This window comes from Pristiophorus japonicus, chromosome 2, assembly GCF_044704955.1.
Source record: "Pristiophorus japonicus isolate sPriJap1 chromosome 2, sPriJap1.hap1, whole genome shotgun sequence".
Classification (NCBI taxonomy): Eukaryota; Metazoa; Chordata; class Chondrichthyes; family Pristiophoridae; genus Pristiophorus; species Pristiophorus japonicus.
The window spans coordinates 201,252,422-201,278,269 of NC_091978.1; the positions used below are offsets into that span (position 1 = coordinate 201,252,422).

Below are 25,848 nucleotides of genomic sequence, written 5' to 3' on the forward strand. Positions count from 1 at the left end.
CGTGCTCTTGATTCCCTCCATAAGCATATAGAGGGATTCATGGGAGAACCTCTGTGCAGTGATTCAGTATTTGTAGCACTCCAATGCTGTAGAACACTGACAGCATAAATATCAAAAGAAAGTTGGCCATGGTCCCTTTAACGAAACTGGCGGATGATGCATCATGAATGAGGTCACCAGACCCGCTCCCTCTAATTGGCCCGGGAAACATGCTGCGTGGGCTTAACGAGCCCTATTAATGTAAATTCATTTTAGACAGCAGGATAGAGCCAGCAGCGGGGCTGCAACTCGCCACCGACATCACCTGCCCTGGACCAGCAGATTGTGCAAAATTCCAGCTTGTGTTTCAATTTGTGTGAAGAAGTGCATCCTGACATCACGCCTGAGTGGCTCAGCTCTAACTGGTTTCCCACAGGCCCTGCCAATTTTAACAGCAGGGCCTGATTTGCATCTGTTTCCCACCCACAGCCAGGTTGAAGGACCAGGCTGGTGGGGGGGCGATGGAAATCGGGGTCCTTGAGGGACTGGAGGGGGAGGAGGAAGATTACAACGGGGGGGAGGGGCGGGAAGAAGATCGGGACCATTGAGGGACCTGGGGATGGGGGACAGAGAAGGAAGATTGGGGTCGTTAAGGGATGGGGTGGGGGGGGAGGCGAAAGGAAGGGAAGTGAAGAAGAGAAGATCAGAGCCTTCGAAGGATTGGGAGTGGGGAGGAGTGGGAAAGGAGAGATCAGGGCCAGCCATCGAAGTTTTGTGGCTGGACTCTGAATCATTGCGGGGAATCTGGGAAGGTGATCGGAGGCCTCGTGGGCAGGCTGCTGATCGCAGGGAGTGGGTTAGGCAGAGATCCTGGCTCCAAGAAATGGATGTAAAGGCACTTGCCACCTGGATGGAGCAGTCCTCACCTTGCTGTAACTGCTGGGTTTTACGAGGTGTGTAAAATCCGTCCATCTGCAATTAAAAACAATATGTAGGTTAAAGAGACTTCCAACCTCATTGTAATATTTAAATTGACGTCCAGCCTCCTGGCAGCAGGTTGAAGGTGGGTTCAAGTTGGGATTCAGATTTTTAACAACTTAACTACCCCCACGCTCCAAACTATCCAGTATTTTACATTAAAATTCTCCCAAAATATCTCGACTCTGGGTTGAAATGTGATTTTTAAAAAAAAAAAAATTATTTTCAATGCAGAGCATGAGTTTGAGTTTTAATATGATTCCATGTCTTTAACGTGCTCCAATATTGGGGTGACTGCTTTATAGTTATGGAGGAAAGTTACAGCAGTGGTGTGAAACTCTTTGGAAATGGGATGTGCATTACAGTGATCAAAAAAGTCCTGCAAAAGGTGATATCAACCTGCACAAGGGACCACGCCATTGTAGAAAATCAATATTCCTTGCTCAATCCGATGTGTTTAGCCTGGTGAAAGTCATGGCTGTTTTCCAAAATATTTCATGATTAGACATGTGCAGTCGGTTAGTGCACTCCTCTAATAGATGCCTCTAGTAGTATAGTAGTTCATAACAATTGTAGGAAGAGTTTATGTAGCCCTTGTTTTAGAAGTGCTGATGGTGGAAAAACTCCTTGTCAGCCTTGATCAGCTCTTCTGACATTAATAGACATTTAATATATTGTAAAATGAAAGTTCTATATCTGTATTTCTCTTCCTCTGCCTCTTCAATTAGAAGATCAGTTTGAAATTCTTCAGTTACCATAATTTTGTCTTAGACTGCTGATCAATTTAATTTTGTATGTAGTCTGAATATTGTATCCGTGATACTCATAAAATAGATAACTTTGATTGTCCTGAAATATTTGTGCTTCGGTGTACCACACATTCTCATATATAAGATGAGAATTTTATACCATTCTTCGAGTTTATAGAAGGTTAAAGTGGAGTGGGAGACTGATGTTAGATAACCGGCACGGCATAGAGTGGAGGTTAAATATTCTACTTGTACCTGTAATGCTGTAGTCATTCTCCCACCTGTAGGTAGAATAAGAGATTGACTACAGCATCTCATGTAATTGGCAAGTACAGTATTAGACATCCACTCTCTGTGGTGCCAGTTTCCAGTTCCACTTTATCCAGTGCCCTTATTTTTGGATGGAAAGTAGAATGGTGATTTGATACGCAGCTTCTCTTACAGTAGAGCATGTACAGTAAATGTTTTTTTAAATCCTGTTGTTTGTAGCTCTTTACACTATCTAGCATATGACTAATTGTAACAGCAAGGAAACATATTCTGTGCGATACTTCTCAAACTATTTATTTTAATCACTCTATAGAATACTGTTGCAGAGGCATCTGTTCAGTTGCCGCCATCCTTGTTTGCCTACAATTCTGCACCAACCCAAATGGAAGATGCAGTCTACAAATTGCAGCTTATTGCTTTCCGGAATGGCAAACTTTTTCCAAGCACGGGGAATTCTACAAATTTGGCAGACGATGGAAAGAGACGGACTGTGGCCTCTCCGGTCATCTATACTAAGATAGGTAGGAATCTGGGAGTGTGCCATCAAACTATTGTCATTTATTCATTTTAGAAAATAAAGCAACGGAGGGTCAACAGAAGAGACTTTGTTCACAGCAATGTTTGTACCTGCACTTTTTAAAGATTACCTTCAGCGTAGATATCTTATTTTACTAAGATTTAAATTGAACAGTTTGCAATAATGAATCTTAAAATGGAAGTACGGGGACATAGAACACGACTACAAAGCCTCACTTCTACCTGACTGATTTTGGTTATCTTAGTTTCTGCCTGAGCAGTTTCAATTTATCGTCTTGATATTAGAAAGTAATCCAACTGGTTATAGTATGGGAACAGTTCAAAATGGCATTTTCAAAAATGGTTCATGTTCCTAATGTGATCTATTTTTCTTCTGTTTTACTGATGAATGAGCAGAATTTTTTTTTGTACTTTTGTTTTGATCTTCATCTTCTATTCTGTAATTGGTCACTTGGTTGTGTATGTCTCCACCTATACTGCTTTTTTTATTCGTTCCTGGGATGAGAGTGTCACTGGCCAGGCCAACATTTATTACCATCTCTAATTGCCCTTGAGAAGGTGGTGGTAAGACGCTGCCTTGAACCGCTGCAAGGTGCTCCCACAGTGTTAGCGGAGGGAGTTCCAGGATTTTGACCCAGCGATGGTCAAGGAACGGTGATATGTTTCCTAGTTAGGATTGTTTGGGTTTGGGAAGTACTGTTGAAGAAGTCTTGATGAGTTGCTGCAGTGCATCTTGTAGATGGTACACACTGAGCCAGGGTACACCGGTGGTGGAGGGAGTGAATATTTAAAGATGTGGATGAGGTGTTAATCCAGCAGGCTGCTTTGTCCTGAATGATGTCAAGCTTCTTGATTGTTGTTGGAGCTGCACTCATCCAGGTAAGTGGAGAGTATTCCATCACACTCCTGAATTTTGCTTTGTCGATGATGGAACGGCTTTGGGGAGTCGGGAGGTGAGACACTCGCCGCAGAATACCCAGCCTCTGACCTGCTCTTGTGGCTACGTTATTTATGTAGCTGGTCCAATTAAGTTTCTGGTCAGTGTTGACCCCCAGGATTTGATGGGGGATTTGGCGATAGTAATGCTGTTGAATGACATAGGGTGGTGGTTAGACACTCGTTTTTTGGAAATAGTCATTGCCTGGCATTTGTGTGGTGCGAATGCCATTTATCAGCCCAAGCTTGAATATTGTCCAAGTCTTGCTGCATGTGGGCATGGACTGCTTCATTATCTGAGGAGATAGGATAGGAACTGAACACATTGCAATTATCAGCGAACATCCCCACTTCTGATATTATGATGGAGGGAAGGTCATTGATAAAGCAGCTGAAGGTGGTTGGGCCTAGGACACTACCCTGAGGAATTCCTGCAGCAATGCCCTGGGACTGAGATGATTAAACTCCAACAACCACAGCCATCTTCCTTTATGCTAGGTATGACTCCAGCCAGTGGAGAGTTTTCCCCCTGATTCCTGTTGACTTTAGTTTTACTAGGGCTGCTTGATGCTGCCTTAATGTCGAGGGCAGTCATTCTCACCTCACCTCTGGAATTCAGTTCTTTGTCAATGTTTGGACCAAGGCTATAATGAGATCTGGAGCCGCGTGGTCTTGGCGGAACCCAAGCTGAGCATTGGTGAGTAAGTGCTGCTTGACAGCACTGTTGATGACACCTTCCATCACTTTGCTGATGTTGAGAGTAGACTGATGGTATGGTAATTGGCCGGATTGGATTTGTCCTGCATTTTGTGGACCAGGCATATCTGGGCAGTTTTCCACATTGTTGGGTAGATGCCAGTGTTGCTGCTGTACTGGAGCAGCTTGGCTAGAAGTGTGGCTAGCTCTGGAGCACAAGTCTTCAGGGCGACAGCCAGGGTGTTAATTGGGCCCATAGCTCTTGCTGTATCCAGTGCGCTCAGCTGTTTATTGATATCACATGGAGTGAATCAAATTGGCTGAAGATTGGCTTCTGTGATGGGGAGGACATTGGACGGAACCTGAGATGGATCATCCACTCGTCACTTCTGGCTGCTAATTCTTCAGCCTTATCTTTTGCACTCACGTGCTGGACTCTGCCATCATTGAGGATGGGGATAATAATTGAGCCTCCTCTCCTGTTGTTAGTTGTTTAATTATCCACCGCCATTCACGACTGGATGTGGCAGGAATGCAGAGCTTTGATTTGATCCATTGATTGTGGGATCATTTAACTCTGTGCGTTGCATGCTGCTTCTGCTGTTTAGCGTGCATGTAGTCCTGTGTTGCAGCTTCCCCAGGTTGGCACCTCATTTTTAGATACGCCAGCTGCTGCTCCTCCTGCATGCTCTTCTGCATTCCTCATTGAACCAGAGTTGGTTCCCTGGATTGATGGTAATGGTAGAGTGAGGGATATGCCAGGCAATGAGGTTGCAGATTGTGGTGGAATATAAATCTGCTGCTGCTGATGGCCCACAGTGCCTCATCGATGCTCAGTTTGAGCTCCTAGATCTGACTGAATCCATCTCATTTAGCACGGTGGCAGTGCCACACAACACAATGGAGGGTTTCCTCGGTGTAAAGATGGGGCCTAATCTCCACAAGGACTTGCAGAGAGCACTGCTACCATCATCATCATCATAGGCAGTCCCTCGAAATCGAGGAAGACTTGCTTCCACTCTTAAAATGAGTCCTTAGGTGGCTTAACAGTCCAATACGAGAACCACAGTCCCTGTCACAGGTGGGACAGTTAAGGGAAAGGGTGGGTGGGACAAGTTTGCCGCACGCTCTTTCCACAGCCTGCGCTTGATTTCTGCATGCTCTCGGTGACGAGACTTTAGGTGCTCAGCGCTCTCCCGGATGCATTTCCTCCACTTAGGGCGGTCTTTGGCCAGGGACTACCAGGTGTCATTGTGTATGTTGCATTTTATCAGATGCATCGACATTGCATCTAACATAAGAACAGGAGCAAAAATAGGCCATATGGCCCCTCAAGCCTGCTCGGCCATTTATATACAATCATGGCTGATCCGATCATGGACTCGGGTCCACTTCCCTGCACGATCCGCATGACCCTTTATTCCCTTATTGGTTAAGAAACTGTCTATCTCTGGCTTAAATTTATTCAATGACCCAGCTTCCACAGCTCTCTGAGGCAGAGAATTCCACAGATTTGCAACCCTCAGAGAAGAAATTTCTCCATCTCAGTTTTAAATGGGCGGCCCCTTATTCTAAGATTATGCCCCCTAGTTCTAGTTTCCCCTATCTGTGGAAACATTCTCTCTGCATCCATCTTGTCAAGCCCCCTCATAATCTTATCGAAATGTATAAGATCACCTCTCATTCTTCTGAATTCCAATGAGTAGAGGCCCAACCTACTCAACCTTTCCTCATAAGTCAACCCCCTCATCCCTGGGATCAACCAAGTGAACCTTCTCTGAACTGCCTCCACAGTAAGTATATCCTTTCTTAAATACGGAAACCAAAACTGTACACAGTATTCCAGGTGTGGCCTTACCAATACCCTGTATAACTGTAGCAAGACTTCCCTGCTTTTATACTCCATCCCCTTTGCAATAAAGGCCAAAATTCCATTGACCTTCCTGATCTCTTGCTGTACCTGCATACTAACCTTTTGTGTTTCATGCACCAGGTCCCACTGTACTGCAGCACTTGGCAATTTTTCTCCATTTAAATAATAACTAGTTATTCGATTTTTTATTTTCTGCCAAACTGCATAACCTCACACTTTCCAACATTATACTCCATCTGCCAAATTTTTGCCCACTCACTTAGCCTGTCTTTGTCCTTTTGCGGGTTTTTTGTGTCCTCCTCACACATTGCTTTTCCTATCATCTTTGTATTGTCAGCAAATTTTGCTACGTTACACTCTGGTCACTCTTTCCAAAGGGATCCTTTACTAGGAGATTGTTTATTAATCCTGTCTCATTACACAGGACCAGATCTGAGAGAGCCTTTCCCCTGGTTGGTTCCATTACATACTGCTCAAGGAACCTGTCCCTTATGCACTCAGAACTCTTCCTCAAGGCTATCCTGACCAATTTGAATTGTCCAATCAATATGGAGGTTAAAATCACCCATGATTATTGCTGTTCCCTTTTTACAAGCCCCCACTATTTCTTGGTTTATACTCCGACCAACAGAGTTGCTACTGTTAGGGGGGGCCTATAGACTGTGCCCACCAGTGACTTTTTCCCTTTGTTATTCCTTATCTCCACCCAAACTGTTTCAACATCCTGATCATTTGAGCCAATATCATTTCTCACTCGTGTAGTGATTACATCCTTTATCAACAGAGCTACCCCACCTCCTTTTCCTTTCTGTCTGTCCTACCGAATTGTCCAGTACCCCTGAATGTTTAGTTCCCAGTCTTGGTCACCTTGCAACCACATCTCTCATGGCTATCAGATCATACCCATTTGTAACTATTTGTTACGAATGCTGCGTGCTTTCAGATAAAGAGCTTTTAAACATGTTTTCGTACCATTTTCTCCTGCTATGGTTCCAGTTTCTGATACACTTATATGTTTATAGATTCTGTCTCTTCCTGTCACGCTTTGTTTTTCGATTCCCCCAATGCTACTCTGTTCTATTGCCTTCAACGTGTTCTTTGAGCTTTTAAATTTCTGCTCACCTGAACCCTCCTTCCCCCCCCCCCCCCCTCCTCCACTAATTAGTTTAAAGCTCTCTCTGCAACCCTAGTTATTTGGTTCGCCAGGACCCTAACTCTAACCCCAGCACGTTCCAAGTGGAGTCCGTCCCGACAGAACAGCTCCCTCTTATCCCAGTACTGGTGCCAGTGCCCCAGGAACCAAAACCCATTTCTCCCACGCCAGTCTTTCAGCCATGAGTTTAGCTCTCTGACCTGATTTAACCTATGTGAAATTTGCTCATGGCTTGGGCAGTAATCCAGAGATTATTACTTTTGTGGTCCTGCATTTTAATTTGGCCCCTAGCTGCTCATAATCTCTTAGCAGAACCACCTTGTCTGTCTATCTCTGTCGTTGGTCCCCACGTGGGCCGCAACAACTGGGTGGACCACAACAACTGGATCTACCCCCTCCCCCTACTCCAAGTTTCTCTCCAGCCCTGAGGAGATGTCCTTAACCCTGAAACCGGGCAGGCAACACAGCCTTCCGGACTCACGCTCACGGCTGCAGAGAACTATATCTATCCCTCTAATGGTACTTTCCCCTACTTATACAGTGTTTCTTTTTACTCCCCCCACTTGAATAGTCTCCCGTACCATGGTGCTGTGGTCAGTTTGATCATTCTCCCTGCAGTCCCTGCTCTCGTTCACACATGGAGTAAGAGCCTCGAACCTGTTGGACAAGAGCAAAGGCTGAGGCTCCTCCATCACTACCCCCTGGATCCCCATATCTTCCTCATTTGTAGTCACACCCTCCTATCCTTAACCATTAGCTAAATCTGAGTTAGTTAACCTAAGGGGTATGACTACCCCCTGTAACAGTGTCCAGGTAACTCTTCCCCTCCCCGCCCCTCCTTGATGCGTTGCAGTGTCTGCAGCTCGGACTCCAGCTCATCAATGTGGAGCCGAAGTACCTCGAGCTGCAGACACTTAACGCAGACGTGGTCACCATGGACCTCTATGGTGTCCACCAGTTCCCACATGTTGCAGCACTGACACATCACTCATCCTGCCATCTTAATGTAAGTTTTATTTTTAGTCCCACCAATGCCACAGAATTCTAACCCTTAGTAAAACACACACTACTGCTATTCAGTAAACAATTGATTAATTAATGAAGCAAGAAATGAGTGAGAACTCACCAACCAATCGCTTTCCTGTGACATTTTATGTAGTCGTCCAGTTCCACCTCGTCGCAGTCACCAACCTGCTCGCGCTGCTCCCTGGAGTATCTATCTGCCGCTGCTGCCTATGGTGGGGGGAAGGTGCTTACCTGAGGTTGCGGTGATCTGGTAGATTAGTGAGGATGAGGTCAAGTAGTTTTTTCCCTTGTGTTGGTTCTCTCACCACCTGCCGCAGGCCCAGTCTGGCAACTATGTCCTTCAGGGCTCGGTCAGTAGTGGTGATACTGAGCCACTCTTGGTGATGGACATTGAAATCCCCACCCAATGTACATTCTGTGTCATTGCTACCCTCATTGCTTCTTCCAAGTGGTGTTCAACATGGAGGATACTGATTCAGCTGAGGGAGGATGGTAGGTGGTAACCAGCAGGAGGTTTCCCTGCCAATGCTGGACCTGAAACCATGAGACTTCATGGAGTCCAGAGTCAATGTTGAGGATTCCCATGGCCAATCCCTCCCATCTGTATACCACAGTGGGGTCAGGATATACCCAGGGATGGTGATGGAGGAGTCTGGAACATTGGCCTAAAGGTATGATTCCATGACTAGTCTGGGACAGATGTTAGTGAGGAGGACTTTGCAGGGTCGACTGGGCTGGGTGTGCCATTGTTGTGTCCAAAGCCGGTGCCGAGGTCGATGGCGGGTGGTCCATCTGTTTTTTTTTGTTTCTCCTTGCAGTTTGTTACAACTGAGTGGCTTGCTAGGCCATTTCAGAGGTCAGTTAAGAATCAACCACATTGCCGTGGTCTGGATTCACATAGAGTAAGGTAAGAATGACAAATTTCCTTCCCTGAAGGACATGAGTGAACCCAGATGGGTGTTTACGACAATCCGATAGTTTCATGGTCACCATTACTGATACTTGCCTTTTATTCCAGATTTATTTCATTTTATTGAATTTAAATTCTCCAGCTTCCATGGTGGGATTTGAACTTGCGTCTCTGGATCATTAGTCCAGGCCTCTGGATTACTTCAGTAACATAACCGCTCTGCTACTATTCTTCAATAACTTCTGTTACAAAGTGGCATTTGTGCGACGTAGTCAGCACTAAATTTTGTTCATTTTACTAATTAGATGGTAGACATTTATAGTATTCAAAAGATAATCTCTATTCTAGTGCAATGTCCTTGTGTATCAATCCACACAATCTTGTTGATGATAATAATTGTTGGTGATATTTCCAGCAGTGTGGGAGAATAACATTAAAAAAGCCAACAGTGAGAAAAGTCAGCACAGCTTGTTTTTAATGTACAGGTTTATCCATTTGTTACTCATTGTTTTCTGGTCCTTGTAATATTTCTTTGCCTTTCTTTAAAAGATGGCAACAGTCTGTTTTCTCTCAGTCAACCTATCACTGTTACATTGCGTCGTATTGCACATGGAGTAGATGCTGTTGCAGCATACTGGGACTTCAACCTTCTGAATGGTTATGGAGGATGGCTATCCGATGGCTGCCAGATTGTCACGTCTGATGAGAATGTCACAACAATGCAATGTTACTCTCTGAACAACTATGCAGTGCTGATGGTAAGATGTTGAGATTACAATTCAATGTTTCAGAGGATTTTTCCTTTGGTTTCTGCTACACTAAATAATCCATCTTACAACCTCACTATCCTTGTTGTTGAAAGCAATCCTGCTTAACTTATTGTTGCCATTGACCTGTTACCCCAAAAACGTGGAACTCTATCGGCCTCGGTCTTCTCTTCCTATTACAAGCTCCAAGTTCAGTGTTGCCTGATCACTATTTCCCAATTCACTTTATCTACTTTGCTGGTCTTTTCAAACTTAATGGTGCCCTGCAATATAGACCTCAGACCTTCATAGTTTCTCAATTTCATTTATTGAAAAGTACCCTGTGAAATCCGGTTGTGAAAATGTAATTTTATATATAGATATATCATCTGATTATGGAGACTTGTCGCGTTGCAATTGCACCCTCCTGCCAGTCTCTTTGTAGCACCACAGTTTTGCTTCTCTCAGCTCCTCAGCCTGTACTGCAGAGAAACCGCTATGCTCTAACCAACTCAACCTCTCTGCTTCCCAACTTGGAGGAAGGTTTGCTATTTCACCATAAATAAAAGATCGAAATATGCTGTAAAAAAGAATTTATGTTTGAAAACTGACTGAATTACATCCCTGTACTTTGGGACAATTATCCTGTAACCACTCTTCACCTGAAGACTACATCTGGTATTGACTTTGGTAGTATTCGGAGGGTGGTTCTGGAGTGTGAGTGTGCTGATGGGTGAGATTTTGGAGGAGCAGTGGCATAGTGGATTTAAGAATAGTGGGATGGGGTTCTGGGTATGGTAGTCCATGGGAGGCCACGGCTTGACAGTAGGAATAGTGTGGCGGATGGTAGAGGGTTTAACTTTGCGGGAGAATCAAGAAGGAAATTGCTGGTATTTGAATCATAGAATGTTACAGGCTATTCAGCCCATAATGTCTATGCGTGTGCTTTTCTCCACAGGAGCCTGCTCAGTTTCAATACCATTTAATGTTTCTATTTTTCAGGAAATGATCTAATTCCTTTTTTAAAGAATTTATAGAATATGGTTCAACAATGGTTTGTGGTGGAGAATTTCACATTCTAACCATCCTCTGTCAGCCTTGGCTCCGTGGTAGCAATCTTCTCTCTTAGAAAGTTATGGGTTCCAGCCTCACTCCAGAAACTTGAGTGCATAATCTAGGCTATGGGAGTGCTGTACTGTCAGAAATGCCATCTTTCGAATGATACTTTAAATCGAGGCCTCATCTGCCCTCAGGTGGACGGACGTAAAAGATCCCATGGCACTTTTCGAAGAAGAATCGGACTGGCCAAGATTTATCCCTCAATCAACATAACTAAAGCAGATGATCTGGTCATTACTGCTGTTTGTAGGACATTGCTTTTTGTGAACTGTCTAACTGTTCTACTTATAGAAACCTGTTTTGCTATTATTGGCCACCTCTTGCTCCCGATGAATGTATGTACTTTCCATGCTTGATTGTGACTGTTTTTTGTGCCCTTCAGGATATGACTGGTGCTGATTTCCTTCTGCAGTCAGTTGAACTCTTGCATCCAGTAGTTTATGTTGCTGCAGCAGTATTGCTCACTTGCTTGGTCATAATTATTGCCAGCTACATGTACTACCACAGGTAATACCTTTTCTTCTTTAATGCTATGAACCAATTTAATGCTTTGAACTAATCATGACATTAGTCTGAAGTAATGCAAATTATACTATGGACCAGAAATTGGTCGATGCATAAGGTCTGCCCATTTCTCGGCGGTATGCCAGTGGTGCGTCATTTCAAACCACCGGCATATCACCGAGACCGGAGAGGACAAAATTGGCCACAATTTTTTCGCCGATGTGCCAGCGGTCTGCAGCGAGCGATATGTTACCTAGTAGTCGATCCAGATCGACACTCTTCAATGGATGGTGCGGCACTGAACTGGGCATGCGCTTTTTTTTCCCCCCCCGTTTTGTTCACAGAAGTGTTTTACCCGCGATTTCGGGTGTCTGGTCATCACCGCATGCGCAGTGACTTGAAGAGGAGGGAGAGAAGGAGCAGCAAGCTAGTCGACGGGCAGTTACTTTAAAAACACATTGCAGTGTTAAAAAATATTCATAACTAAATTCTACAGTTTGAAGAATAAGACGACATATTTTACAAAGCAAAAATCATAACAGAAATATTACGGAAATGTTAAAAAAAAAATTAAAGCGCAGGAACATCGAAAAGGATGGGAGGTTGAGGGTGCCCGCCTTCGATGAGACGGAGTTACCTGCCCTTCTCAAGAATATCACAGAAAGGTGCTCTGAGCGAACAAAGGATGATCATGGAAAGCCTCACCTCCCCACCCCCCGCCCCCCCCACCAAAGGAGTACAACAGGATATGGGACGAGATCGAGGAGGTTGTGTCCTCCACAAGTACCATGGTACGCACCGGGGAAAGGTGCCGTAAGAAGTGCAACGACCTGGTGAGGGTAGCAAGAGTAAGTAATGATTTTATTTATGCCACCCCCCCCCCCACCCATGTGCCATGTACCGTGTAAATATCGGTTCTGTGTCACACGGATGATATTTATCTTAAGGTTACGGCGATGTATTCGTGCTTTCAGGCAATAACAGGAGGATCAACATGGTATTTTTAGAGTGTGTGTGTGAGAGCCTGTGTCTGTGATGTTAAATGAATTGCAGATTTTTTACTTTGATTTACTTTACTTTTTGCAGAAGACGACATCTGCAATAGCAGCCGATCAGCGGTGTATGGGGGAAGGACCCACAATGCAGGAGTCTCTGACTGACATCGAGATCTGTGCCTTGTCCCTGGTTGGGAATAGCAACCATGCCACCACTGGCATTGGAGCTGACCCACTCACACAGGATGGTAAATTGAATACAATCCGGTCTGTGTTGCAGTCCGCTCATGTCATGTAATGTAACTGGACTGATGTAATTTAAGTTTATTGCACCTCATGTGATGTACTGCAATGTTGGGGGCATGTAATGCAATGCATTTATGTATTATCTGTCTATGATATGTAATGCAGTACGGCAGCAGTGGTGAATATTAAAGTAAGATTGCGATAAGTCACTGTACTATGTACTCATGTAACCCTGACCCCTCCCTGGTGCCAAGCTTTTTAAAATGTTGTTTTGTACTTCCAGACTTGGGACGATTCAGACCACACCGACAGAGACCTACTGCCTTCCCCTCTGGCATCACCCAGCCCTCTCCCGACTTCACCACTGGCAGAAATGAGGAAGAGGAAGAGCCGCGGATCCTGGAGCCAGTGGGGGTGGAAACTGAAGAGGATACACCAGCTCCATGTGGGCCAGCTGGAATATCCTCTACCACCGAGTCGTATTCAGGGGATTCCTCCATGGTTCCTCTAATTCTGCGGGACCAAGTGGTGCGCAGCAAGGCACCCCCAGTGTTGCAGCGCCTTTGCCGTAGCGACGGAGGTTGGTGCAGAAAAGGTCGGTTGCTGAAGGCGTGTACCAGGGCATGGTGGGTTTGTCACAGGCCAGCGTCGACATAGGTCGCGAGCTGCTCAAGGCCATGACTACAATAGACGCAAACATCGCTGCTCTATCAGAGTGGCAGTCGAAGGATATGTCGCGTATGGTCACCGCGATGGAGCAGACCGCAAACATTGTCGAAGCCATGCGGCAATCAACGGGATCAGGACATGGTGCGGAACCCCCCCCACTCCCATGCCATAGTAGTCAGGTCGAAAGCACCTGAGGGTGGAGAACTGACATCATCTTCCAGCCCTGCAGCCGTGCCTTCTACATCATGAGCTTCTCCTGAGGCCCCATTTATTGCGCCTGCAATATCTGACCCCCAACGGCACTCTGGGTGCAGTGCTGCATGCCAGCTTGGTACTACCATGGGGAGGTTCGGGCAGTGGGAAAGGGATCGGTGGGAGTAAGAAAAGGGGTGAATAGTCCCAAGGGTGGTCTGGCACCCGGTCGAGGTCGTGGCCGAGGACAGTAAAAGGGTCTTTTTATTGTACTTGTTCATTGAATAATTGAAATTTGATTTGTTACAGTTGTTACAGTTTTATAGTTATAAGCTTTACAGAGTTTTAAAATTGTTGTATATTTTTGAGATTTTTACATAAACGTTTGAATTGAATTTAAGCACTCTTGTACAGTGTCAAACTTTTGGGGTAACAGTCATCAGGGTCCCAAAACACAGCTCTCCACATTCAAGCAAAGCATTCATATACGAGCTGCTGACATAACAATTTTACAGTGGCATACGCTCCGCGTGCCCGCCGCTGTGGTGTTGGGGGGGGGGGGAAGAGGGGGCTGTGGTGCTATGAGTTCATCTGGAAGCTCCGAGTCATCCTCCTACACCTCATTTTCCTCTTCCTCTTCCGTCTCCTGCGCGCTCTCCTCAGGTGGTCCTGCAGACCCTTGTGGCAATTCCTGTCCCCGCATGATTGCTAAATTATGCACCATGCAGCACACCTGTTCAGTGGTATTGAAGCCTGCCTCCCGAGTGGTCCAAGCATCGAAAGCGCTGCTTCAGCACTCCGATTGTCTTTTTGATTATATTAAGTGTGGCTATGTGGCTCTTCTGTGTGAGGATTCCACGGGGGGGGGGGGGCGTCAAGAGCCAGGTGGCGAGGCCGTACCCTTTGTCCCCCAGCATCCAGCATTTACCTTGTGGCTCAGACTTGAACAGGTCTCACGCAAGATGTGCGCATCATGGATGCTCCCTGAAAAGATGTCCTTCACTGCCATCATGCGCTGTGTATGGTCGCATATGAGCTGCACGTTGAGGGAGTGGAATCCCTTATGGTTTCGGTACACCTCTGCCTCCTGTAATGGTGCTCGCAGGGCAATATGGGTACAGTCAACAGCACCCTGCACTTGGGGAAGCCGGCAACATGTGCAAATCCCAAAGCCCTGTCACTCTGCCTCCCTGGTCATGGGGAAGTTTATAAATTCCATCCGGCGTGCATACAGTGCTTCGGTTACCTGTCGAATGCACCGATGAATAGCGTACTGAGAAATAGAGCATTTGTCCCCAGCTGATGCCTGAAAAGAGCCACATGCATAAAAGGAAAGTGCCACAGTCACCTTCATCTCAACAGAGAGTGCAGTAATATTGCTGGTACTGGGCTGCAGGTCTGCTTTAATCAGCTGGCAAATCTCATTGATCACCTCTTTTCAGAAGCGCAGCCTTTGAACGCACTGCTGATCGGTCAGGTCCAAGTATGAACGCTTCTCCCTGAAAATCCTTTGCGGGTAAGGCCTCCTCCTTCTCATCAGGCTGCGACCTTCTCCATTACCCTTATAACTTTGCTCAATAAACCTCCTCACATCTGGATCTTCCATTAGACAGGTTGTCAGCAATACAGGCCGAGATAGCACAGACCCCATTCTGTTTAAATCTCCACAATATTTTTCGATGAAAAAAAATAACTAAAATGCCTTCTATCTTAAGTTACTCAGTAGCAATAAAAACACGTTTTTGCATTGTAAAATCACTGTTCACCTCAGAAATACAGAGGTGCTGCTTTATCTGACTGTTCCCGATTTAAAAATTGCGGCTCCGAACACTACCACCCATTCCTGCCCACTTAACATTGCGTAAAACCACCTTTTCCAGGACGGTATGCAGCTCTGGTGGTATATTGGCGGTATGCAATGAAAATCTGACTTTTTGGCAGTATGCGGGCAGTCCTGTACGGTGGACGATGTGCATACTGCTCGACAGTATGTCAATGATGAATATTCCGCCAAGCGGTATGTCGATGGTATGTAGGTGTTTTTTTCACCAAAATCGCATTTTTGGGCAGTATGTCGACCAATTTCGGCCCCTATGTATTTTTTTACAAAAACAGTTCTGTCATTTAAACTCAACCCAAAATTACTCGTCGCAGAATTTGAAAAATGCAGAATTTAAAATGTGCTCAGCAAGGTAGGGGATAGCACTACTGGTTTTCCAGTTTCCATACTCTGTAACCATATCACATTTGTTCAGATTAAGCATGGCATGAACTGAAAGCAGGGAAAGGCAATTTGCTTTCCATACCAGTGAACATTTTGAGTTCTGAGAGCCAAAATATATTATGAAGTAATGTCCACTGGAAATCAGAGTAAGATTGTGCAAAACCTATTTCAATATCCTCACAGATGACTGACAGAGGAGACAGGGCTGAACTTAATTGAAGAGTCAGAGGTGAAAGTTCAGTTTGTAACCAATGCATTTGCCAGATCTGTAAAAATGGATTTTCATTTTTTGTTCTGTAATTCTGCTTTCAGCATGCCATTACTTTTTAATACTATTTTGTAAATATAAAATGATTAGATACATATAAAGGGTAAAATATGCTGTACCAGAACATTTGTTGTGTATTAACCCACTAGTTATAATGGGGAAGGTGTATGGTTAACTGCCAATAAACCCTACCTTTTCACCTCAATAACTTCAATAACTGTTAATGGAAGTTAAATAAATTTCCTCCTGCTTCTCTAGTCACATACTGGATTCTTTTGACAATTGGCAAAATCAATCTATGCAAAAATGTTGACGTGTTGTGTTAACATATTTAAAATACTCCATGCCACAATGTTTGTCTGGCACCCAATAGACTCAGGTACAAGGTGAATTTCAGGTAAGGTGGGCTACCCCAAGGCAGCTTGTTGCAAATTTCAGTTAAATGAGTTGACGACCCTAGAAAAGAGATGGAGGGGTGGGGAGAGAGAGGGAATGGTGCGGGTGGGTGAGCAACAGCTGTTGGAGAAGGAAAGAAGAGAATTGGCAGAAGTTATGGTATTAGTTGCACGTCAGCACCTCCTAATGGCTGACCATGGAAACATAGGAACAAGAGTAAGCTATTCAGACCCTCAAGCCTGTTCTACCATCCAATTAGATCATAGCTGATCTGTATCTCAACTCCAATTACCCAGATTTGTTCCATATCACTTGATACCCTTAACTAACATTAATCTATCGACTAAAAAACAGTATTCATGGAAGGTGCAGAGGAATTGTTTCAGCTAGAATTTGATATGCATATTGTGAGAATGTAGAGGAGAAAAAGTGGCAATAAAATACATAAAGCTTCAGCAAATAGTGTTGGATTTGAACAAGAGCTGATGAGGAATTTTTTAATCTGAAATTTAAGCAAGATGGGATTCTTTCTTAGATAAATATTATGCTTATAGACTGAGTTATAAGCTCGAAGTTAAACACTTGTTGGAATATTGACCTTTACTAGTTGACTTTTCCCATCAGATGCTGACTGTGCACGGCATGTTAAAATGTCCTTTTGACATATTGGCTTTTGATGCACTAGCTGAGCTTGCAGGTTTTTGGGAACAAGCTGCAAGAACCACACTTGCAGACAACAGATTGGGAACAACTGAATACTATTCAGGGACAAGATCAGTATGTACATAATTAGACGCCATTATGTTGGGAACAATTATAGGGCTAGTGGTCAGTGGTTGTTAAAATTCTCAAGATAGTTGGAAGTTCACAGCTGATCACCTGAGCCGAGGAACAAAGTTATATTACTTGCTTGTCATTTAATATACTCTGAAGACAGTTGTATTATAATACTGTAGTGGTTCCATATATATATATTAAAGCTTGTTGAAAAAACACTCACGCTTGAATCACGCAGAAATTATTGTTAAAGGATTGCAACAGTAACAATGGAAAGAAATCCATTTGCAGTAATCAAATTTATAACTGCTTTGCACTAAACCAAAAAGAAATGTAGTGGGTACTTTGTAATTATCCTGCATAAATACAAACATAACTTCTAAATCAGTGACTTTCCAAAAATGTACTGTTCCTTAACACTAATCATGAACCTAATGAATGGGAATCCAAAGATTGCATAAATTTATTCAGTACTATAACCTGAAAGACAAGTTACATGTGTCATTAAGCAGGACAGTTGCCCCATGAAGCACTATACCTGTTGAAGCAACCCTGACTATAGTGAGAAGAAAAAGGAAAAAGAACAGCTAGAAATGTTATTTACGTTGATTTGTGATCATTTGGTAACAGTCCTGTTGATTTGTTCTGTTTTGACAGTGCGGTTCGGATCAGCCGGAAGAGCTGGCACATGTTGGTTAACTTCTGCTTCCACGTTTTCCTGACATGTGCAGTGTTTGTAGGTGGCATCAATCAGACTAGGAACATTAGTGTTTGCCAAGCGGTAAGCCAAAAATTTTCATCTCTTTATATGCGCTATGTAATGACAGGATTATTTTTAAGAGTAATACTTTGCAACAGGAATATTTGTTAAATAATACCCGTGGAAAAATTCCAGACAAAAAGCAATAATAGTAAAACTAGGCATCTCTGAAGTCTAGTTAATTAGAACGTACAATCATTTTTGATTGGAGATAAATTGAGCTTGATTTTAAAATAGTTTAGAGTAATGGTGGGATCTTACCACCACAAACATTGGAAAACAGTGTGAGCAGCACAATGTTCAGTGAAAATCATTTTGTGCTCATTAAAATGAGGAATGTCAGTGCTGGTAAATAGGAAAGTTTCCAGTTTTAGTGCAGGATGCCAGTGAGAATCAGCACTCCTAAGTAAAGTACATGATGTTTATAGAATGAAGCTGTACCCCAAAAAGATGTGATTTGACCCCTAACCGAAGAAGAGTATCCCTTACATCATGAAATGTCTCCAATACTCATGCAAGTTCTCTGTGACTGGAGAGAGAGCTGTTATTTGGTAATTTTGTGCTGTGGACTTTAATCCGCTTGAAACTATAAATATCCCAAATGATCTAACTCAGCAGAGATATTTTAATCCCATCAGTCTGGGGTGCATTAAAATCCGAATAAAGGGCTCAATTTTGGCCAGGAATTGCTCTATTTTTTTTTTGGAGTAACCTGCTTTTTCTGGCCTATGTTTAAAAATCCCCAGTTTCCCCAGTGAATTTGCACCAACGTAATTCACTTCGTTATTTTTTTTTAGGTTAGTTTTTATTTCTCAAAAGGGAGTGTTACCAGCCACCTACGCCAGTTCTGCCCATTTAGGCAACTTTGGCCAGTTAATAGTTACTCCATTTCTACTTAGGCCAGCGCATGTGGTCACTTGAGAAAACCTTTGTGGAGAGTTAACAAAATCGGCGCAGGTAGGTACATCGGAGGCCATTCGGCCTGGAATAGGGAGAGGAAGCAGAGAGGACCTGCACCGAAACAAACCAAGCCTTACCTTAGCAATGTTTTTAAACAAAAACTACTAACAATTCTATAAGAAATAAAAAATGAAAGTCCTACCTTCATCTTCAAACTGCAATTCACCTTTCTGCACTCAGCCCGGGAAGACAGAGGGCCGGTGCGGGAGGCCACTCGGCCTGGGCTAGGGGCGGGACAATGCACCAGGAGGCCATTCGGCTGGGCTAGGGGCAGGACAATGCACCGGGAGGCCATTTGGCTGGGCTAGGGGCAGGACAACGCACCGGGAGGCCACTCGGCCTGGGCTAGGGGCAGGATAACGCACCGGGAGGCCACTCGGCCTGGGCTAGTGGAAGGACAAGGCAACGGGAGGCCACTCGGCTTGGGCTAGGGGCAGGACAACGCACCGGGAGGCCACTCGGCTTGGGCTAGTGGCAGGACAAGGCAACGGGAGGCCACTCAGCCTGGGCTAGGGGCAGGACAAGGCAACGGGAGGCCACTCGGCCTGGGCTAGGGGCAGGACAACGCACCGGGAGGCCACTCGGCTTGGGCAAGGGGCGGGCAGGAGAACTGATAATGCCCCTGTCTGCCGGTAATTTCTATCAGTTCTCCTGCTCGCCCCTGGCCCAACAAAGGAGGCAGAATTTATGAGGTAGAGAATTTTACCGAAAGGAGCCCAGCAACATTTGAAGAGAGGGAATGATGTAAATTTAGTGCCAATGAGATGGCAAAACAGCGGCAGCATGAGGCGAAACAGCACAGGCTGACAGGAGGGAGTTGGGACTGTTGTTTCAGACTCGCAGCGCTACTGCGCATGTGAGGACATCACGAATCACCACTGCCCATGTGCAGACGTCCCGGCACATTTTCCAGCGCAGAACGACTGGCCACGCTGCGCGACTGCAGTGAAAAGGCCAGACAGCGGCCAAAGCTCCAACATTTTTTTTCGGCGCATCTGGGAACGTACATAAGCGGTGCAACTCCGGTAAGTGCACCAAAAAACGGCTCGGCCAAAATTGAACCCAAAAGAACCATGTTTATGGGTAGATATTGATGGTCTGGGTTTGACTAATTGTCTGAACAAACAGCATCCACTGTAAGTGGAGTCCACTTTCTATTGCAGATGTCCCATGATATTGCTCATGGATAGTTTGGGACATGGAGGGCAATGTTCCCGTTTGGCATTCCCTGTTTGCTTTGTTCATTGGTGCTCTGCAATGATTGGACATGGTCACTGTTTAGTTTACTATCCCCCCGAAACCTTATTCAGCTGCTGGTTTTGAGCTAGCTGGTTTGATACCAGTTGAGTAGATTCCCTGTTGTTTTCTTCCAATGTGCAAGACATTAGTACACACACATGTATTGAATTTCATCTAATTTATAACTATTTTGTTAAATTTTTGGAATACAAGGGGGTTGAATTTCCTCTGGCCTTCTCCCATTCTGCTATCATCATTTTGGTGGGAATCTAATGGCCACCTGTTATACACTCCATCTGATAGGACGACTGATCCAATACCGTCCCTGCCAAAGTTGAAAGTTATCCCCAGAGTTTCTGCCAAACTTATGGTGGAGGAACGGGAGAATCCTTGAGGAAATTCATAAAGGTGTTTTCATAGGCTGTGAACAGCTCTATATACAAACAAAAGTTTTAAAATAAATGATGTATTTCGATAACAATGTGAAGTGCTACCTGTATTCAACTTGTGATATCGGTCACAAGATGGGTTTGGGTGAAGAGGCCTTGAGATCTTATCATTCCAGAGCAACAACCTTACCATCTAACCATTTAAGTTTTAAATTATTTCTTAAACCAGCCTTAACCATTGTTCCTGTTGTTCTGTTTTGGCTGTTTAGCACCCTTCATGATGAAATGCTTGCTGAAATTTATTCTAAATTTGACCTACTGCTCTCCTTTATCTGAAAGCTTCACTCTGGATTTACATTTCCACCCTGTTGGGTATCTTAAATATTAGGTCCCGTCTAAGACATTGCATCTGAAGGTGAAGAGCCCCATCTTAGCTAATTGATCCTCATGGCTTATTCTTCTAACATTGTGATCACTCTCGTGCACCACCTTTAAGCCCTGGATGGCCACTCATATTATGGTGATGAGAACTGCACACAGTACTCTAGATGAAACCTCATCAGATCACAGTCTTGGCGAAACTTGAACAGCAAAAAACATTGTGACCATGTTAACACTCCGAAGAGTACACATAATACTATGTAGAACTAGATTTTATAAATATATATTGATCCAAAAAACCTAGAGGTTATTCATCAAAATGCATACAGGATAACACCCTTGTGGCAACACATGAGGTTTGTGGTAATCAGAGAATCAAATAGTTTAACATCGAGTTATTTCTAAAATCTGTTACTTCCATAAAATGCTCTGCAGGGTGTGTTTGTCTATAAAATACATTCAGGTGGAGTTTGGTAGGGTGGCTTAATTCTCTTTCAGTATGTTCTGTGTGGGAATTTATCATTAACTGGTGCTGTGGCAGACAGTAGTGAACGTAGGCTCCCATCGTATTGCAGTAACCTGGAATGGCAAGCATGTGAAGTTTTCGTGCAACCACAAGGTAGCTGTACACAATCCCACTAGATTTTGGCAAAGCACAATTCTGGGGTGTGACATTTTGTTTTACTGTGTGCAGTAGGACAAGTATGGAAATTGTCCATTAAAATGTGATTTGTTTTGGAGAGAGCATTTTGAACTAGTTAATGGTAGGGTGAAGTATTTGTCATTACAGATCTATAACTAACAGTGATAGCTGTGGGGGAGCTTGAGACATTAAATTAGCAGTACCACAAGAAGCAGATTGGCATGTATGCAAATTTTCTATACTGCATTTATATATGTTAACTCAACCTTTTTGATGGCACTGAATCATGTCATTCGAACTGAAATAATCTTGCATTGTTTATTAACATGAGCACCCTATATACTTGTGGAAAAGATGGGAAACATGTCCTCATTTGGGGCTAATATTGGGTGAGGGGGTCATCTTATCAGCAGGTCATATCTTCTTTCTAGTTTCCCTCCTATCTGATTTCTCACCTAATAGAGCAATTTCTATCAAAACATGGATCCACCAGCAGTAACATAGCAGCCTAGTCCCATCGGCTATTGTTCGTCCAACCCCCCTGGGATATCTGGGCTCCTCCTAATGCTGCCTTCTTGAGCATCCCTAATTATAATCGCTCAACCACTAAAAGGGGAGACTAGAACTAGGGAGCATAATCTTAGAATAAGGGGCTGCCCATTTAAAACTGAGATGAGGAGGAATTTCTTAGGGTTATAAATCTCTGGAATTCGCTGCCTCTGAGAGCTGTGGAAGCTGGGTCATTGAATATATTTAAGCCAGATAGACAGTTTCTGAACCGATAAGGGAATAAGAGGTTATGGGGAGCGGGCAGGGAAGTGGACCCGAGTCCATGATCAGATCAGCCATGATCGTATTAAATGGCGGAGCAGGCTCCTATTTCTTATGTTGTGTTCTTATGTAACCATTGGTGGCCATGCTTTCTGTTGCTTAGGCCCTAAGTTCTGGATTTCCCTGCCTAAACCTCTCTACCTCTCTTTTCTCCTTCAAGGCACTCCTTAAAACCTACCTCTTTGACCAAGCTTTTGGTCACCTGCCCTAATTTCTCCTTATGTAGCTCAGTGTCAAATTTTTTGTCTTGTAATACTCATGCGAAACATTTTAGGATGTTTTACTACATTAAAGGCACTATATAAATACAAGTTGTGTTGATAAGCTTCACTCTTGGTGTTCTGATTTTATAAACAGCAACTCTTCTTGACATTAGTACTGGGTCCTTCTGCTGATTTAATTTCTCCTTGATGGATCTGTGCTGCTGGAAATGACTCTGTGAAATCACCAATGGGGGCCTGGACTGAAATTGAGAATTGGGAAAGAGAATTCGCATTGAAGTATCATAGTGGTGAAAGAGTGTCGTGGAGAGATTGGAGTGACAGCTGCTAGGAAGAGCCCACTCTAGTCCAGCAGGGCTGCAGTAATTCTAATGGCAGCTCTTCCTTCTAACCTCACTCCAAGCTGTTGATGTAAAATCAGATGGTGCATTGATTGGATACAGGGAGAAATAATTTCAAGCTAGGGAGCTTTGATTTAAAATCAGAAGAGTGTGTTGCAATTTAAATTTCAGAGCTGTAGGAGCAAAATGTAGCAATAATAGATGGAAATGGGTTGGTTGAAAAGGCAAAGTGCAGAGAAAATGTATTTGGGTGACGACCAATTTGAAGGTGAGAATTTTGGTGAATAGAAGCTTTGTAATATTATCAGGGTCTTTTGATTTTTGGGTGGCATTTTAAGGGTTTTCCATAGACTGGTTACGTGTACACAATTATATACAGTAAATAGCCTTTGTTTCACTGGAGAGAAGCATATTTAATATGCATTGCAAATTAATACTGAAATATAAACTCTTCATTGCATGGCATACCACAGTATTATGACAGACTTCCAGTTTCTATATTTCCTCACCTGTTAATCATTCAAAAATGTAGGTGGGGATAATTCTACACTATTCTACCCTCGCCACTATCCTGTGGGTCGGTGTCACAGCACGAAATATTTTCAAACAGTTGACCAGGAAAGCAAAGAGATGTCAGGACCCTGAGGAGCCCCCTCCTCCACCTCGGCCAATGCTCAGGTGAGAAAGTTCTTCCATATTTCACAAGTTCTGATGTACGATCTCTTTCATAGTTTAGCACTTGATCCTACAGAAGTTTGAAGATGTTCTATGAGTGTTAATAGCATTTTTAGGGGCTGCTTTCATCAAGAAAAATGTACATTAAGTATATACCTGTGTTTAGTCATTTCATACCAGAATGTTTCTTTGAGTTCCTTTTTGATCTTGCTTTAACTTTTTTTTAAAATAATGTTCTTTTCAAGGAGAATCATTTGATATGAGGTATGTGTCTGCATATGCATGTGGGTAGGTTCAATCTTGATTCCACATCAGAGAAACACATTCTCAGAACAATTGGAAAGCTATGTTCGAAGATATTGAGCTCAGTCTTGAAAGGTAAAATAGAGGATGAGGACAGGGCAAGATTATAGAAGGAAAAGTAAATTTGTAAAATAGATTTGTAAATCCTTTGATAGCTAATGATTTGAAGAAAATCTGAAAAGGAGAAAATCAACAAAACATGATACACGACTGCAAATAATCACCAGGACAAAATATACTTTGAAATATGCGGTTATTCATTGTTTTTATAAGCATGGGCCTTAGAATCAACTGGGCCTGTGAGAACCCTACAATCTTTGAAATATATACTCGGCATATAGTGTTCATTAATAAAGTAGGATAATATTTGCTCATTAAATGTAAGGATGTTGCTTTTGATGTCTTCAGTATTGAGACATCATGAGACATGCTTGTTTCTATTTTTAAAAATTATTAGTAACTGCTTGTGGATTTGAATTCTTTTCAGATTTACCAATTTGTTCCAATAATCAATATTGTAAGCTTGTTAGGCTGTATTTTTATATTGACAATGAGAATATTTTCAATTTAAAATATTTTCAATTTAAAATGACTAAAATTTGAAGACTGTAAACTGAAACGAACATTTAATGTTCTACACAACTTAGAAAACTGATGTATTATTATTCCTGTCCCAAAAAGTGCACTGTTAAATATACATTGTTAAATATGCATAATTTTACATAGTTTCTTGGCATGTTAATGAGGCCCAGGCTTCTTCATGGCTCTGGACTCATGCCAATACCAATGCCAGTGGCAGAGCCACTCTGCCAACTTTCCGATCAAAAGTAAAAGACCATCCCTTTTAACTTTAAGTGGTGCCCTCAAACTGGTTCTAAAGAAGGTTCAGACTTTACTTCTGTCAAAGGAAGTACAATATTAGACACTTTAAAGAATGGGAAATATTTGTGAAGAAAACATGTAATTTTATAGTAAAATATTAAATGGATGAACTAACTTAACTTTAAGAGTAGCTGAAACATACAATTAATCTGAAAATAAACTCAACATGCTGAAAATGTCTAGCAGGTTCATAGATTTTGAAAGTTAAGAAAAATTAACATTTTGGATTTGAATCTTCTCCAGTTCTTATTTGTTTATCAGCATTACCTACTTTTGATTTCAAATTTCCAACATTTTCTTTTTATCTATACAGACAATAAGTGAACTGGTTACTGGCTCTGTGTAAATATTTGTAGATACCAATTATTTTAATGCTAGTCTATTCATTTAAGAATTAGAATAATATATACTTGTGATGGAGACCAAAACTTGGGCCATAAATATAAGATAGTCACTAATACATCCAATGGGGAATTCGGGATGAACTTTTTCACCCAGAGCATGGTTAGAATCTGGAACTCACTGCCACAAAGAGTAGTTAAGGCGAATAGCATAGAGGCATTTAAGAGGAAGCTAGATAAACATGAGGGAAAAATAGGTTACGCTGAAAGAGTTAGTGGCGAGGGTGGGAGGAGGCTCGTGTGAAGCATAAATAGCGGCATGGACCCTTTGGGACAAATATTCTGTTTTTATGCTATACATTCTATGTATAATAAACAATCTCAAAATATTATAACCTCCCTTTCAAATGTGTATTCAGTGTTTTGTAAAGAAACATGCTACCTACACATTGAATCACGGGTTGGTTGAAATTTAAATTAATGCAGGTCAATGAATAGAGAACTTCACTATATGTCGAGCAGCAATAAAAATGTTGCCATTATGTCGTAAAATCCGATTTGAATTACCCAAAATAAATGTGTATGCTGTACCACTGACTAGTTTAAAATATATTACGCAAAAGTCAATCTAATTATCAT

At 43.0% G+C, this 25,848-nt stretch overlaps 1 protein-coding gene across 1 annotated transcript in view; it reads left to right on the forward strand.

Moving 5' to 3' along the window:
* The window catches only part of adgra3 (adhesion G protein-coupled receptor A3), a 231,845-nt gene that overhangs the window by 198,970 nt on the left and 7,027 nt on the right, over window positions 1–25,848 (forward strand). Inside the window, exons 13-17 of the mRNA XM_070870746.1 lie at window positions 2,290–2,497; window positions 9,657–9,865; window positions 11,355–11,479; window positions 17,901–18,024; window positions 23,541–23,686. Of these exons, the coding sequence (XP_070726847.1) occupies window positions 2,290–2,497; window positions 9,657–9,865; window positions 11,355–11,479; window positions 17,901–18,024; window positions 23,541–23,686 (812 nt within the window). The remainder of the gene's footprint in view (window positions 1–2,289; window positions 2,498–9,656; window positions 9,866–11,354; window positions 11,480–17,900; window positions 18,025–23,540; window positions 23,687–25,848) is intronic.